This window comes from Podarcis muralis, chromosome Z (genome assembly GCF_964188315.1).
Source record: "Podarcis muralis chromosome Z, rPodMur119.hap1.1, whole genome shotgun sequence".
Lineage (NCBI taxonomy): Eukaryota > Metazoa > Chordata > Lepidosauria > Squamata > Lacertidae > Podarcis > Podarcis muralis.
The window spans coordinates 49,826,077-49,843,289 of record NC_135673.1 but is presented as its reverse complement, the minus strand read 5'-3'; the positions used below and the strand labels follow the sequence as shown (position 1 = coordinate 49,843,289).

At 45.5% G+C, this 17,213-nt stretch overlaps 1 protein-coding gene across 1 annotated transcript in view; it reads left to right on the top strand.

The window, feature by feature from the left end:
• SLC9A6 (solute carrier family 9 member A6) overlaps positions 1-17,213 on the top strand; it is a 44,023-nt gene that overhangs the window by 9,570 nt on the left and 17,240 nt on the right. The window contains exons 4-11 of the mRNA XM_028714199.2: positions 691-767; positions 2,379-2,491; positions 5,748-5,853; positions 6,678-6,819; positions 8,325-8,430; positions 9,380-9,468; positions 10,183-10,296; positions 12,444-12,555. Coding sequence (XP_028570032.1) covers positions 691-767; positions 2,379-2,491; positions 5,748-5,853; positions 6,678-6,819; positions 8,325-8,430; positions 9,380-9,468; positions 10,183-10,296; positions 12,444-12,555 — 859 coding nt within the window. The remainder of the gene's footprint in view (positions 1-690; positions 768-2,378; positions 2,492-5,747; positions 5,854-6,677; positions 6,820-8,324; positions 8,431-9,379; positions 9,469-10,182; positions 10,297-12,443; positions 12,556-17,213) is intronic.

The following is a 17,213-nucleotide window of genomic DNA, read 5'->3' as shown; positions in this document are numbered from 1 at the left end:
ACTTCATGCCAGTTTGATTGGGTGGCCTCAACTTCCAGTATTCTGAGAGAAGGAGGGGAAATTCCCCTAGTGGGTGCCTGTTTCACTTCCAACAGCAACATAAACAGCCCACACCAGGCCTGTGTGTCGAGGAAAATGATTTCCATCTGAACATTATCAAAGGCTATCCTTTGTAATCCAAGGCTTCACATATGTCCCCTTCTACCCTGATTCTCAGTGTGGTAGTGACTGTCGTAGGAGTATAATTTACTTGAAGGAGCCACGGGGATTATGACTTTTCTAGACAGGATGAATCCCTCGTCTTTGTAAAATCACCTACTTCTGACCAAGCAGTGTGCAAGCCTATAAGCCTGTGGAGTCCACCCCCATTCTTCTCTCCTCGCCAGTACTCGTTTATTCTTTGCCCTAAGCACTGTATTGGGGGAAAGTCAGAAGCAACGGTAGTGCCTCTAAACTATAACCAAGTAGGTTGTAAAAATAAAGATTACAGCCGGACTCTGTAAGAGCTGGCGACCCACTACATCTCCCAAGCATGTGCCACCCTCTTTATTTTATTTCTCTGCTTGGGGTTACATGGCCTGAGCTAATGGAGAGATTGCACATTTTGGAACAAGTAATCAAGAACAAGTATTTGACCATTGGCTCTGAAGCAGTTTAATTTAATGGAAGACTCTCTTGCTTGCCTCTTAGCGGCATTTCTTTCGAAACCTGGGATCCATCTTGGCATACGCTTTCCTCGGAACGGCCATTTCCTGCTTTGTGATAGGGTGAGTGTATGCTCTGTTCCTCTAGACTTTTGAAAATAGAAGGAGAATGGATCATGATGGGTGTAGGAATTCTGAAGGGTGTGTATGGTCCCCTTTGAGCAGCTGTTTAGTATACACCAGATGTAGAAAGCATTCTTATTTCTCTATTATTATTATTTTTGTTATTAAGCTTAGGAATCTGAAGGTGCTAAATGTTCAGTTTAAAATCAGTGTTGTTATTGTACTTGAGGAGATTATCACATTAATAATTAATTAATTATTATTAATTAATTGGGGGCCCAATTAGTGCCATTGCCTTCTGTTAAGAGTTTGGGTGTAATCCTTGACGCCTCCCTTTCCATGGAGGCGCAGGTTACAGCAACAGCCAAGGCGACATTTTTCCACCTTTGCCACATCAAGCAGTTGGTCCCTTACCTTTCCCGCCCCGACCTGGCCACAGTGATCCATGCAATGGTCATCTCCAGGCTTGACTACTGTAATTCGCTCTACGCGGGGCTGCCCTTGAAGCTGTCTCAGAAACTCCAGCGGGTGCAGAATGCTGCAGCGAGGCTCCTCACGGGGTCTCTGCCATGGGAGCATATTCACCCAGTGCTTTTCCAGCTGCACTGGCTCCCGGTGGAGTACAGGGTCAGATTTAAGGTGCTGGTTTTGACCTTTAAAGCCCTTCACGGCCTAGGACCCTCGTACCTACGGGACCGCCTCTCCCGGTATGCCCCACGGAGGACCCTAATGTCCATATACAGCAACACCCTAGTGGTCCCGGGCCCTAAGGAAGTCAGATTAGCTTCAACCAGAGCCAGGGCCTTCTCAGCACTGGCTCCGGCCTGGTGGAACGCTCTGCCTCATGAGACCAGGGCCCTGCAGGATCTGATTTCTTTCCGCAGGGCCTGTAAGACAGAGTTGTTCCGCCTGGCCTTTGGCTTGGAGCCAATTTGATTCCCTCCCTCTTTTTCTTTTTTCTTTTCCTTTCTCTTCCTGCGATGAGGCTACATTTTAATATTTTAATGTTCCATTATTTTAATGTTGTATTTTATTTTTGTTTTTAAGTTGTAATCATTCATCTTGTTTTTATTATTGCTTGTAAGCCGCTCTGAGCCCGGCCTTGGCTGGGGAGGGTGGGGTATAAATAAAAAAATATTATTATTATTATTATTATTATTCATTTATCCTGCCCTGGACCAGCATTTAACAAAATGCTGTGTTAGTGCATTTTGTAATGTTACAAGCTATGTGACTTTGCTACTCAGTTATCTATTTTTACATGGGCTGTGGTATTTTTTGTATTGTGACTTTACTGTTGTTTTCATTAATCATAGTCTAGTAATGAATTGCAATTGTTGGGAATAATTTTCTGTACAATTACAGTTTGCTGATTTTGAGAGTTGATTTTATCATGTAATCTCAGAAGCAAAATATTGAATATTACCTTACTTTATTTAAGTTTATTTTACTAGTCATATTTTTTGGTTACGACTTATTTGTATTGGACCGGATTGATGTAGGATGTGTGGCCTTTATACTGCCGTGTCTATAGCAATGTTGGAAGGCAGTATACAAATTAAATGAGAAATGAGAAAATGTTACCTGTCCATGTTCCTGTTGAATCACCAGGTCCATCATGTATGGCTGTGTTTCTCTGATGAAGGTGATGGGACAGCTTGGAGGAGATTTCTACTTTACTGACTGCCTCTTGTTCGGTGCCATTGCCTCTGCTACTGACCCAGGTGTGTTGCAGACTTGGGCCAGATGTTCCACGGAAGATATTCCTTGGATCCCAGCTCACTTTTTGTTCTTGGGTTTTTCTGTCTGCTACAAGAGTGGAGATAGTTTTTGGGTTTTTTAAATGATTTTTATTGAATTTTGCATCTTTTTAAACACAATCACAACTAACAATATAAACACAAAATAAATTCTCGATTACCCACTCCCCCCAACTTCCCCCAACTTCCCTTCCTGGTTTCTTACACATTCATTTCTCCTGCTTATTATTTATTTTGTTCTTAACGTTTTAACCTCATTTTTATATTTTTGCTTTTTGTTTTGCTAAGTGTAAGTGTTTAATCAAACACTGCAAGTGAATTCATTTCCTTACATTCTTTCTGTAGATAAAAGGTTCCTAGTCTTTTTGAAAGTCTCTATTGTCCTTATCTTTCAATCTTTCAGTTAACTTCACCATTTCAGCATACACCATCAGTTTTTCTTGCCATTGTTCTTTCGCAGGTATTTCATCATTTTCCCATCTTTCGGCTAGCAAAATCCTAGTCGCTGTTGTAGCAGACATAAATAAATTCTTATTTTTTGGCAGATCTTTGCCTGAAATGCGTAATAAAAAAGCTTCTGGCCTCCCAACTAAAGTTAACTTAAACATTTTTTTATTTCATTATAAATCATTTCCCAGTAATTTTAAATTATTTTACAATTCCACCACATATGAAAAAAATACCTTCCTTTCCTTTACATTTCCAGCACTTATTGGAGCCTGTTCTATACATTTTTGTATAGGTGTGATATACATTTTCACAGGTGTGATATACCATCAATACATCATTTTCATATACAGTGGTGCCCCGCAAGACGAATGCCTCGCAAGACGAAAAACCCGCAAGACGAAATGGTTTTCCGTCGCGGAGGCGCTTCGCAAGACGAAGTTCCCTATGGGCTTGCTTCGCAAGACGAAAACGTCTTGCGAGTCTCGCCATTTCCCCCCCCCCCCCCGCTTTCCCCCCCTTTTTCAAAGCCGCTAATCATTTCAGTTGCCCTTCTCAGAAACTTTTCCAGCTCTGCCTTCTCCTTCACCAGAACCGCACACAGTGTTCCGCAACGTAGATTTGTATAATGGTGTTACAATAACAGAGCTCCTATTTGCAGAACCTTTCCTGATGATCTGCATTGTCATGAGGAAGGGAATTTCTGTGGTCTCCCATGCTTTTCCTGTTACCAACGTTAAAAAGGGGGAACCAAGGAAACCAGAATTTTCTGTTTATTACGTAAACATAAGACTTTCATTTCCACCTCCATGACATTGAATGGAATGTCTGTGTACTTAGAGACTTGAGCTGGGCTTACGGCAGGTGCTACACGTAAGCCAGGCAGTCCAAAGGATTTGGTTTTCTTCCCTGCCCCCTGATTTTTTATATTGATTGATAACAAATGGGATTTGGAGGGCTTTTATTGGTAACAAAGAGCACTTGAGCTCTCTCAGATTGTATGAAAAGTTTTACCGTATTTTTCGCTCCATAGGGCGGACCGGACCATAAGGCGCATCTAGTTTTTAGAGGGGGAAATCAAGAAAAAAATATTATTCCCAGCCCCAAAGAACAAAGAAGCCAAGACAGCGAGCGGGATCCATCCTGCTGGCTGTCTTGGCTTCCTCTTTAGCCGTGCACAACCTCTCCAGCCAGGAGAGGCTGCGCGCGGCTAAAGTAGCCATAGCCGCGTGCAGCCTCTTCCTGCCGGAGGGGCTGCGCGTGGCTATCTCTGAAGCCTTTGGAGCGCAGCGTGAGTTCCCGCTGCATTCTGGAGGCTTCGGGTTCCTTTTGCTGAAGCCAGGAGAGTCTTGCTCTACCGGCTTCAGCAAAAGGAACCTGAAGCCTCCGTAACGCAGCGGGAACTCGCGCTGCGCTCCGAAGGCCTTCAGGCGGCTATCCCTGAAGCCTGGAGAGCAAGAGGGGTCGGTGCACACCGACGCCTCTCGCTCTCCAGGCTTCAGCGCAAGCAACACGAAGCCTCCGGAGCGCGGAGGGAGCGCTCCCCCTGCGCTTTGGAGGCTTCGCGTTGCTATCGCTGAAGCCAAGGAGCCTGCATTCGCTCCATAGGATGCACACACATTTCCCCTCAATTTTTGGAGGGGCAAAAGTGCGTCCTATAGAGCAAAAAAGACGGTACATACCTGAGATTTGCCTCAGTCTGTGTGAGCTCTCTTTAGTGAAATTAAATTCCTTAAACATATTTGGGTGCACATATTGGCTTTGCTAAGTGATATAAACTAAGTTGAGATGCCTAAGTCTGTATTTTTCCATGTATAAGACGCTCCCATGTATAAGACGACCCCTGTTTTTTGAGCCCAAAATCAAGAAATAATTAATTGCAACATTCTGTGTGTAAGACAACCCCCAATTTTAAACTTTAAAATTTTGGGGGGAAATATAGTCTTATACGTACTTCATCACTAAAGAAAATGTACTTGAGCATGTGCTTAGGAAGAAGTGTTTCAGACAACTGGCTGTACAAGTAATGGGGAGAACTTTGGAAAATACATACATACATACATACGTACATACATACATACATACATACAGTAACTGTACTTCTGAAGTAATCCTAACATAACAAATATCTTAGCAGTGGATTTATAATGTGAAGAGTCAGTCGTCTTTGAGGGAAGATCTGGCTTTTTTCATGAGAAAGAGATACCATATAGAGAACAGCCAACCTAGTATATGAGTTAGGAACTGGCATGAGTTAGAAGCCCCCAGTTCAAATTACTGGAATTCCAGGAGGCAGTATGGTGTGGCGGTGTCAAGGCTAGAACTGGAGAGATCTGGGTTCAAATTCCAACACAGCCATAAAATTCAGTGATTGACCTGGGAGCATGACCCCTCTGTTTGTCTGATCTATATCACCACATTGTTGTGAGGGTAAAATGGGAGAAAAACTAGAACAATGTACTCCTGAGCTATTGGGATATAAATGTGATGAAATAAGCCTCCACATCTACAACATGGGCAAAACAATACTGGCATCTCTACATTGAAGGGTTGCTGTCAATATGTCTGAGATAATTCATACAAAGAGCTATGAGTAGTTTACTTAGATGAATGATTATGATAAACACAGGAAATGAAAAAGGCCCAGAAGAAACCCTTATGAAATAAATTTAGAATGATTGTCTCAGGGTGCTGGTAACAATACAGAATTCTAACAAGAGCCCGTTGGTCTGAATTTCATTTTTCAACTTTCCTTTATTGTTTTCTTGGACAGTGACCGTACTTGCCATTTTCCACGAGCTTCAGGTGGATGTTGAACTGTATGCCCTTCTGTTTGGCGAAAGTGTTCTCAATGATGCCGTTGCCATTGTCCTGTCTTCGTAAGTTCTCTGTCGTCTTTCTCAAGGTTTAAGTAAGCGACATTTCACATGAGGCACTACAGATGTCACCTGGGAAGCCTCCATGCCAGCAGTAGGTGCCTCTAGGAACACACAGTGCTGGCAAGGAAGCTGTAATTGGGAGGAACTGTAAGCGGTGTAAAAAGGGAAGCTACCTCCAAACCAAGGCATTGCTTGTTTTCAAAGGAACAACCCATTGTTTGTGTCCATTATAAGGTGAGCCTTGCTGGATCAGACCAAAGTCCATCTAGTCCAGCAACCTGATCCCTATCGTGGTTGACCAGATAGCGCCAGGATGCCCACGGTCAGAGTGTGTGGTTAACATGCTGTGGCTCCCCAGTAAATGGCATTCAGAGGTGTGCTGCTTCTGGACACAGTTGGAGGCAGCAGTGCTTCTGAATGGCAGTTGCCAGAAACCACAGGAGGGAGAGGGCTCTTCTGCTCAAACCCAGCCTGCGCGCTTCCTACAGGCATATGGCTGGCCACTGTGAAAATAGATGGGCCTGATCCAGCAGGTGCTTCTTATGACCTCGGGGTTCTATATTCCTGTCAAAACTAGACACCCAAATTCCCCATTCTCACCTGCACCCCTTTGATTGGAAAGGCAGCCAAGCATTCTCATGCACCTGTGCTTAGGTTAATGACTTTCCTTGCTCATAATATTTAAGATGCTCTTCTCTGCTGTGGACTGCTTCAGTTGCCCTGATGTTGAACGAGACTTTCCTGTTGCACACAGCTGCCCTGCAATGCATCTGATATCCAGCAAGGTATGCTAATAAGAAACCTTTGTGTATGTTTGCATCCAGCTCGATTGTAGCCTACCAACCAGCAGGGGACAACAGCCACACTTTTGATTTAACGGCAATGTTCAAGTCCATTGGGATTTTCCTGGGGATCTTCAGCGGATCATTTGCCATGGGAGCAGCTACTGGAGTCGTGACTGCTTTGATATCCTTTAAGTTCAATGAGTGTTACTTGGCTTTCTAACTGCTTCATGTCCCTGCAAGTTCGAACCATTTTTCTTCAGCATAATACAAGGGTGTGTAACTTTGGGAGGTGTAGTTCTAAATGCTTGTTAACAGCTTGGCTGAAAGATGCAAAAAGAACAACTCCACAGATAACTAAATGCGGAGAATGGTATGTGAAACTCTGGGATATTTTATGTGAACCAGCCAGAGACCTTCGGGTATAGGGCGGTATAGAAATAATAATAATAATAGTGCCTGAAATAAATTAGCCTGGGTGCTGCAGGTGAAACAGGCAGCACAAAATGGCATTCTGCTTAGAAAGGAATGGGCTTGCTTCCTCTAATCCTGGAATGGAAGATAAGATTATATACTAAGAGCTCTGTTTCCATTACAGTGGTACCTCAGGTTACATACGCTTCAGGTTACAGACTCCACTAACCCAGAAATAGTACCTCGGGTTAAGAACTTTGCTTCAGGATGAGAACAGAAATCGCACAGCAACGGCAGCAGGAGGCCCCATTAGCTAAAGTGGTGCTTCTGGTTAAGAACAGTTTCAGGTTAAGAACGGACCTCCAAAACGAATTAAGTACTTAACCCGAGTTACCACTGTATTATAGATATTGGTGGGGGAGGTAGTACATAAGCAAACACATGTTTGTATCCTTTTTTGTGTAACTTGAATTTTGGTGCCATTTTGAATCAAGATGGCAGACTGAAATGTGACTTTGCCCGCGTTTTGTCATAGATCCAGCCACCTTCTGTGATATTGTCACCAAACTTGACACAAGGCTTTCTGAGGTGGGGATGGGGGTCTATGTTGAAGTTCAGGTACCAGGCACCAATTTGGATCAAGATGGCAAACAAACTTGGTTTTGGTGTGACACTTCCCATTTTTTGGGCATAGGCTTGGCTGGCTCTTGAGATAAAACTCAGTCCCAAACCTCGTACAAGGGTTCCTGACAAGGGGATGGCAGACTTTGTCACCATTAGGATCCTGGACACCATTATGAATCAGGATGGCAGACCAGAACATCACTTGGCACATTTCTTGACATATGTTTGGCTTCCTCTTAAGATATCATCACCAAACTCAGCACAAGGGTTCTTAAGGAGGTGGTGGTGGTCTTTGTCAATATTTGGACTCCAGGAGCCATTTTGAATGAAGCTGGTTTATTGAAATGGGACTTAGGTGTAACCACTTGATTTTTGGTGTGTTGGGTCCAAACTCAGAAATTACACTATCAGTTTGGGCGGGGGGGGAAGGATTTTTTTTTTTGTTATTTCTAAAAGATACTGATATTTCCTGCTAGCAAAGAATGAATTAGCAAGGTAACAGCGCAAATAATCAACATGCATATATGACTGTCCTTTTGGGCCTGAATAATCAAATTGGGAGATTACTTGCTTCTTGCTCTATTTTCCCCTGCTGAATATTTTCATCCGCAGAGGAGCCCACCTGTGTCCTTTCCTTAACCCCTCTGTCACGTCACCAAATTCACCAAACTCCGTGAGTTCCAGCTGCTGGAAACAGGCTTGTTTTTCCTGATGTCTTGGAGCACCTTTCTATTGGCTGAAGCTTGTGGCTTTACAGGTAAGCTGTGGCCTGTCTGCTTGTCTGGGTGTGTTGGATTGCTTGATGGGATGGATAACAGTTACAGAGTCTTAGAATCGGAACTGTGTAGAGTTGGAAGGGACCCCAAGGATCATCTAGTCCAACCCCCTGCAATGCAGAAATCTCAGCTAGATCATCCCTGACAGATGGCCCTCCGATCTCTGCTGAGAAACCTCCAAGGAAGGAGAGCCCACCACCTCCCAAGGGAGATTGTTCCACTGTTGAACAGATCGTACTGTCAGAAGGGTCTTCCTGATGTTTAGTCAGAATCTCCTTTTTTGTAACTTGAAGCCATGGGTTTGAGTCCTACCTTCTGGAACAGGAGAAGACAAGCTTGCTCCCTCTTCCATGGGACAGCCCTCAATATATCTGAAGATGGCTCTCATATCTCTTCTGAGTCTCCTCCAGGCTAAACATACCCAACTCCTTCAACCATTCCTCATAAGGCTCAGTTTCCAGACCCTGGATCATCTTGGTTGCCCTCCTCTGCACACCTTCCGGTTTGTCAATATTCTTCTTAAATAGTCAGATAGATGATCCCCTTGTTGTCAGTGAGGCAACTGAGGAATTTGTTGGACCTTATATTCCTGGCAGAGTTTGAGTTCTATCAGATATTGAGGGAGCTGAAGTCTCCGATTACTATTATATATCTCCTTTTTCTAACATATTTGGTGTGGCACAGAACCCTGCAGTGAAACAGGTGTATCCTCCCCCATCCCCTTAAACCAGCAATCAGACTCGAAGTAAGACAGCTTCTTGAGTTCCTGTGGTTCTGCGAACCTAGACCTGCCCAGTCAACTGTTTCTGTGCCATTCTGTATGGGAAAGAAGCTCTGTCCAACAGAACAGCCCATGTTTGCAGTACTGATTGAAAAACATCTCAGTTCCATGTACTTTGTGACAGTTTTAATGTAATTCTCTGCCTCCAGGTGTTGTAGCTGTGCTGTTTTGTGGCATCACTCAGGCCCATTATACTTATAACAACTTGTCCACCGAGTCCCAGCACAGAACTAAACAGGTGAGTCCTCTGTCCCAGTGGTGACCTGTGGGCCCCGCTGCCCCTTCATCATCCAATTTCATTCTCCTTAATATGTTTTAAATGTTCTCTCCTCCGCACCAGCCATTTTCATTAACCCATCAAAACACCAGACATCTAGTAGTTTGGGGAGGGGCTTATGGGTGCCTTTTCAGGTTTTTCTTTTTTAAATTATACTTGAAAACTTCTGTACTGTTCTAACATGCATCACTGCAATTCTTTTTAGTTTTTTGGTTGTGCTGACTGTGTATTGGGCATGGGATGGTTTACAGCATGGGTAGGCAAACAAAGGCCTGGGGGCCGGATCCAGCCCAATCGCCTTCTAAATCCAACCCCTGGACGGTCCGGAAATCAGCGTGTTTTTACATGAGTAGAATGTGTCCTTTTATTTAAAATGCACCTCTGGGTCATTTGTGGGGCATAGGAATTTGTTCATTTCTCCCTCCCACAAGGTCTGAGGGACAGTGGACCGGCCCCCCGCTGAAAAAGTTTGCTGACCCCTGGCTTACAGTAATCACAAACTATTGTGCCAGTAATCATAAGCTCACCTTTTTTTGCAATGTGTGCCCAAAGAAATTCGCTGCCCAGACATTTCACTTATGGACATACTTGGTGTTTTCTATACTATCTTGACATGTGTCACAGCTATGATTGATATTCCTTCTCTCTCCCTTGTGTGTGTGTGTTTTGCTTTAGTTGTTTGAGCTCCTCAATTTCTTGGCTGAAAACTTCATCTTCTCCTACATGGGCCTTACGCTGTTCACCTTCCAGAATCATGTGTTTAATCCAACGTTTGTAGTGGGAGCTTTTGTATCCTTTTATTCCAAAAGAGTAGAAGTTGCCTTTTGCCACCTCCCCAATCAACAGATATGAAATGGGGAGAAACCTCAGATCTAAATAACAACAGCATACGTTGCATAGGATAACAGAATGGAAAAGAAAGGGGAAAGAGAGGAGGTGGGGACAGAGGCCCGCAGCCTGGGAGCATATCATTCCACCTTAAGCAAGAAATGATCAGTGTTTACGGCTGTTGAGTGCTGCAAATTTTTGCAGCAGTTGTCAGAGGTCATTTCATAGGTGTATGTCACAAACTCTAGCACTTTCAACCGAACCTTTAGATTCCAGAGGCAAAGCTTGTGAAGAAGGTTTGGAGGCAGTGGGAAAGAGACGTACAAGGGGGCACAGTGTGGCCTGCCCTGGAGAAAGGGACAAAAACGTCTGAGCTCCAGCCAAGCTGTACCCAGTGACCTTAAGTTGCTGGAGAGCAGATTTTGGATGAACACGAGGAAAAACTTGTTAATGGTCAGAGCAGATTGAGAACAGAGCCAGGGCCCTAGGGAGAGTGGGCAAGAGGAAGGAGAGGAAGGTACAGGGGAGGGAGGGAGGGAGGGAGGGAGGGAAGGAAGGAAGGAAGGAAGGAAATATTTGAGAGGATAAAGCAGCAGAGAGGAAAAGGTGGGGCCAAGAGTGGGGAAAGAGTGTGGGTTGAGGAGGGAAGGGGAAAGGCTCCCATTGGTACCCTGTGCCCAAGGTCTCCCCTAGAAGCCTCAAACTGGCCCTGATTTTGAACAGCTGGAGCCTTGTTGGCTCAAGGATGGGGATAATCATATACAGGGATAGTCTCTGTGTAGGAATACATGTGTACAGTGTAATGCAGGGATGTGTGACCTGTGGCACTCCAGTCATGGCTGGGCGCTAACCCCCACCCTTCCCGGCCACTGACCATGCTGCCTGGGGCTGACAGGCATCCAATAACATCTGGAGGGTCACAGATGTTCCTACATAGAGGAACCTATTGGGCTTGTTTTGGTCCTCTTTGAATCTGTGGTTAGGACAGGTGCTGTGTGTGCTTGGCATATGGTAAATGCATTCATAAGAAACCTCTCATCAATGCATAACATACTTCTGATTTCTGGTGCACACATGTCTGTCCTTTGTAGAGATGACCTCCATTTAGGGGGAATGTAAGATATGGTAGCCCAGGGGTGGCTCTCCCATTTTGCCACTTGAGGTGGGACAGGAATGCCGAAAAACAGCAGTGGGGGCCCCATAGACCTGCCTCCAGGATGGGGGGGCTTCTTCCACCTGAAACAGCAGCCTCACCCTTCCTAATGGCTGGGCTGACTGTGGTAGCCTTTAGATACCATGGCTAGAATCCAAAAAAACATGGCTAGCTCTGTGCACTAATAGGAATATTTAAGTCCAATCCTTTCCTCAGAAGTAAGCTGTGTTTTCTTCACTGGAACCGTCTGCCTAATGAGTCTTAGATGCTCATTTCTCAAAAGGCCTTCCATGTACCCTTGTGCCAGACATGGGTGCTTTTAATACCCAGACTTTTAAAAGCAGCTTGAGCTGTAATAAGAATGGTTTCCCTGTGGCACAGAGCGCTTGATGGAAGATCTGGGCATTCTGTCAAGAATTCAGCATGCTTAAAGCTGTCTGGGGAAAGTCTTGGCTCAGTGGTGCAACACCTGCTCGGCATGCAGAAGGGTCCCTGGTTCAATTCCTTGCATCCCTCGGTAGGGCTGGGAGAAATCCAGTGCCTGAATTCCTGGAGGGCGGCTGCTGGTAGGCAACATAACCTAGTGGCCTGATAAAAGGCAGTTTCCTATGTTCCTGTACTCAGAAGTGGTCCAGTCAAGGTTAGGTGGTATGGCTGGGATCTCTGAACAGATTGCTTCTCAGCAGTCAGGGTTTTTTTTGCAGTTTTGAAATTGCTAGTTTGGGATTGCAGGAGGTACTCATGCTCTCTGAAGGCCACTGGTTCTCCTTCTTGGCATGATTATTTGTTATTTGTCACTGTTGGGATAAAAACTCTTCTTTCTTGTAGGAACATTGGTAACCCACCATTTTTAGGGTTAAACGTAAACTTTAGTGTCAGCTATTGCATGATGCATTCTAATTTTCGCAAACCTGTCAACAAGGGGGGGAAATCCTTAATATGTGCCCAAATCTAGCTGGCTGTATTCCTGGGGAGAGCTGCAAACATTTACCCTCTCTCTTTCCTGCTTAATTTGGGGAGAAGAAACAAGATCGGGACAAATTTCCAACATATGATGATGTTTGCTGGTGAGTAATCACCTCTTGGGGTGTTTCAAATCCATCCCTTCATAGATTATTTTCATAAGTACAATGCCTTAGATTTTATCTTAGGGCAGTGATTGCCCTGCCTGATCAAAGGTCAGCCTCTGGTCCCCCAGGCCAGCCAGATGCCTCCAGGAAGCTCCAAGCGGGAAATGTCTGCAAAGAAGACAATTACTGGCTGTCATCAGAACCAAGATTGGGAGAATGTGCGTGAAAATGTTTTGAATACATGCTTAGTATTAATAGCAACCATTTTTGCTTCTTGCAGTGATTCAGCCATTTTTGCTTATTTTGTTTATACTTGCCCTTTCTCTTCCCTGCCCAGGCTTGCTTTCAACCAAAAATAAAAATAATACAAAAACATCAAAATGTGAAAGCAAAGTACAATTGACAACAGGGTGGATTTGATTTAAATCAAATTGATTTACCGTATTTTTTGCTCTATAGGACGCACTTTTTCCCCTCCAAAAATTAAGGGGAAATGTGTGTGTGTCCTATAGAGTGAATGCAGGCTGCGCGGCTAAGCCCAAAGCCAGAACAGGGAGATGGAGCGCTGCGGAGCTCCAAAGGCTTCAGGGATCTTTGAGGCTGGCGGTGGGGGAAGCAGTGCTTCCCCCCACCGCCAGCCCCACAAGCTCGGGGAGCAGCGGGAAGGCGGCCTTCGCGCTGCTCCTCGACCTGGTCTTTGAGGCTGGCTTCCCCCCACCGCCAGCCCCAAAGTGCAGGTCAAAAGGAACCTGAAGCCTCCGGAGCCCAGCGGGAACCCGCCCCCCACGCTCCAGAGGCTTTGGGTTGCCTTCACTGAAGCCTGGAGAGCGAGAGGGGTCAGTGCGCACCGAGCCCTCTCGCTCTCCAGGCTTCCAAGGTAGCCGCCTGAAGCCTCCAGAGCGCAGTGGGAACTCCCCCCCACGCTCCAGAGGCTTTGGGTGAATGCACCTTGAACGCACCTTGTTTTAGAGGGGGAGAACAAGAAAAAAATATTTTTCCACTGTTCTCCCCCTCCTATGGTCCGGTGCGTCTTATAGAGCAAGAAATACAGTAAATCACGATTTAAATCACTAGTCAGTAAGACTTGATTTAAATCACTTTTTACAGAAAGACTCATTCTTGCAGGTATAATCTTAATAATGACAACCAGATGAAGGTTTCATTTTTGGAATAATAAATTTTCAGAGTAGTTTTTGCAGTTATATCAAAAATTACTGGTTTGGTTATACTATTAGAAATACATAGACAGATAATTATGAAATTATTGTGAGGTTTAATAAGTTAACTGTTTATATTTGGACAACCTTTCTGCTGTACTTGATTGGAAGGAGAAAAATAATCATTTCCATAGTAACAATTTAAGCAATTTATTTAACTAAAACAATAACATGCTAGCAAATGTATCTATGTTTGTTAACTGATGTGGTTAAATGGTTTTTTTTAAAAAAAACTTAGACTGAGTTTTAGCACACATGAAAAAACAAATCCTTATTTCCTGATGAATAGCCTTTGGACTAGAATGTAACTTAAAGAGAAAATCTTTAGAAAGGTTTTTTCTCCAAAAGCATTTTATTTAAAAATTCTGATATAAATCAATAAAAATTCCGATTAAAAAATCCTATTTAAATTTTTTAAAATCTTTTTTTTTTTTAAATAAACCATTGATTTTTAGCCACCCTGATTGACAAATTTACAGTTAAAGTACAAATATATGGCCTCACCATCGGCTATGGGGAGGACTGCAGGGCCTGCTCCCTTCCAGGGCCTTTTCCAACTGGCTCAGGGGGCGTGGCCCAGGCCCTCATTTGGAACAAACTTTTGGGGAAGTGCAGGAAGTTGTTCTGCTATTGCTTCCCTGTTCCAAGTGGTTAATGTGTTTTAAAATGTCCTCAAGCAGTCAGTAGCATTTTAAATTTTTCTTTCTTTTTCTCCTTTTTCCCTTTGTTGGGGGTGGGCGGGTGGGATGGATATCTAGTTGGGGATTAATTTTATTATAACTGTTCTGTTTTTGTTTTTTGTTGTTTTATTGGTTGCTGTATAGTTTGCGTTTTGTTTTTAAGGGGCGGGATCAGGGCTGCCGGGGAGTGGGGCCCCAGCCAACACGATGGCTGGGGCAAGTTCCACAGGGGGGGAAGCACTGGGACATCTGATCTCGGTGATCATGGGCAGGAGGAGGAGGAGTTACGCTAAGACCAGACCATGTCATTACCGAGGAGGCAGGTTTAGTCATTGTTTGAGGACTATCCCTGCCTCCGGTCTGTCTGGTCTTGACCGGATGGATACTGGAATCAACAAGGGAAACCCACATGACCTGAAGGTGTTGCTGTGTAGTTATAGGTCAATGATTCATAAGACCACTGCCATCCATGGCTTGATCGTGGATGGAGGACTTGACCTGGCATGCATGACAGAGACTTGGTTGGATGAAGCAGATGGGCCTGTTCTTGCCGCTGCTTGTCCACCAGGTTTCTCTTACGCACAGCAATCCAGGCCTTGTGGGCGGGAAGGGGGGGTTGCAGTGATTTTTAGGAAGTCACTAGTTTGCACCAGGCGTCATATTGGGAAGACCCACTTCTCTGAGTGCATGTTCTGGAAGTTGGGAAATAGGGGCAGTACAGGATTCCTTTTGGTGTACCGACCTCCCCGCTGCACCAAGGATTCCCTGCTTGAGCTGCTTCAGGTCATGGCGGATGTTCTCCTAGAGACACCTAGTTTGGTTGTCCTGGGGGATTTTAACATCCATGCCGACACGGCCTTACAAGGGGTCACTTGGGACTTCGTGGAAAGCATGGCCTCCATGGAGCTGTCCCTGAATATGTTTGGCCCAACTCATAGTCATGGACATGCCTTAGACCTGGTGTTCACCTCTAGTGACGTGGGTGATCTGACACTAAGTAAAAGTGAAAAAAAAGAAGTGCCATGGCCAGGTCACTTCCTGGTGCAACTGGACTTCTCCGCGACCCTTCCCCTCTGCAGGGAGGTGGGACCAATTTGCATGGTCCGCCCCCGCTACTTAATGGATCCAATTGGCTTCCAGAGAGTGGTAGGGGATGTTTTATCCCAAGCTGATGGCCTTTCAGCTGATTCCCTGGTGGCCTGCTGGAATGCGGAGTTAACCAGGGCTATTGACTCTCTGGCTCCGCCGCGCCCTCTCCAATTGCATGGAACCCGGACAGCCCCGTGGTTTTCTTCAGAGCTGAGGGCAATGAAACAATCGCTGAGACGGCTAGAGCGTCGGTGGCAGAAAACTCATTCCGAATCTAAACGGACGTGGGTTAAAGCTCAATGTCGAGCCTACCAAGTGGCGATAGCGATGGCGAAGAAGTCTTTCTTCACCGCCTCTATTGCATTTGCAGAAAATAATAGCAGGAGACTCTTTCAGGTGGTCCGCAATTTAACGGAACCACCTTTACCACTGGGGCCTTGTAAAGACCCCAAGATCTCCTGCAACGATTTTGCAAAGTTTTTTGCAGATAAAGTCACTCATATTCGGAAGGAGGTAGACACCACCGTGGGAGCAGGGTTGGGGCGGGAGAGTGCTAGAGCTCTGTCTGGTCAAGTTGCATGGGATCAATTTCAATCTGTTACCCCTGAGGATGTGGACAGGCTGCTTGGACGCGTGAAACCAACCACCTGTCTCCTTGATCCTTGCCCATCCTGGCTAATAAAAGCAAGCCGGGAAGGGCTGGGCGATGGGCTCTGCGGAGTGGTGAATGCTTCCCTCTGTGAGGGAGCCTTCCCAGACCCGCTGAAAGAGGCGGTCATTAAACCGCTTCTTGTAAAAACCATCTTTAGATGCGGCCAGTATGGCCAACTATCGCCCAGTCTCAAATCTTCCATTCTTGGGCAAGGTGATTGAGCAGGTGGTTGCTGAACAACTCCAGGCACGCCTGGAGGATGTGGACCATTTGGATCCCTTCCAATCGGGATTCAGGCCTCATCATGGGACTGAAACTGCCTTGGTCGCGCTGGTTGATGATCTCCGGCGGGCTAGGGACAAAGGTGAGAGATGTTTCCTAGTTCTGCTGGATCTCTCAGTGGCCTTTGATACAATTGACCATAACATCCTTCTGGACCGTCTAGAGGGGCTGGGAGCTGGGGGCACTGTCATACAGACGTTCTGCTCCTTTCTCCTGGACTGTGTCCAGAAAGTGGTGTTGAGGGGATGAGTGTTCAGACCCCTGGGCTCTCACTTGTGGGGTGCCTCAGGGTTCTGTCCTCTCCCCCATGCTTTTTAACATCTATATGAAACCGCTGGGAGAGATCATCAGGGGGTTTGGACTGGGTGTCCATCAGTATGCAGATGATACCCAGCTCTACCTCTCTTTCAAATCAGAACCAGTGAAGGCGGTGAAGGTCCTGTGTGAGTGCCTGTAGGCAGTTGGAGGATGGATGGTGGCTAATGGATTGAGGTTGAATCCTGACAAGACAGAAGTACTGTTTTTGGGGAACGGGGCGGGCTGGTGTGGAGGACTCCCTGGTCCTGAATGAGGTAACTGCGCCCCTGAAGGACCAGATGTGCAGCCTGGGAGTCATTTTGGACTCACAGCTGTCGATGGAGGCGCAGGTCAATTCTGTATGCAGGGCAGCTGTCTACCAGCTCCACCTGGTACGCAGGCTGAGACCCTCCCTGCCCATGGACTGTCTCGCCAGAG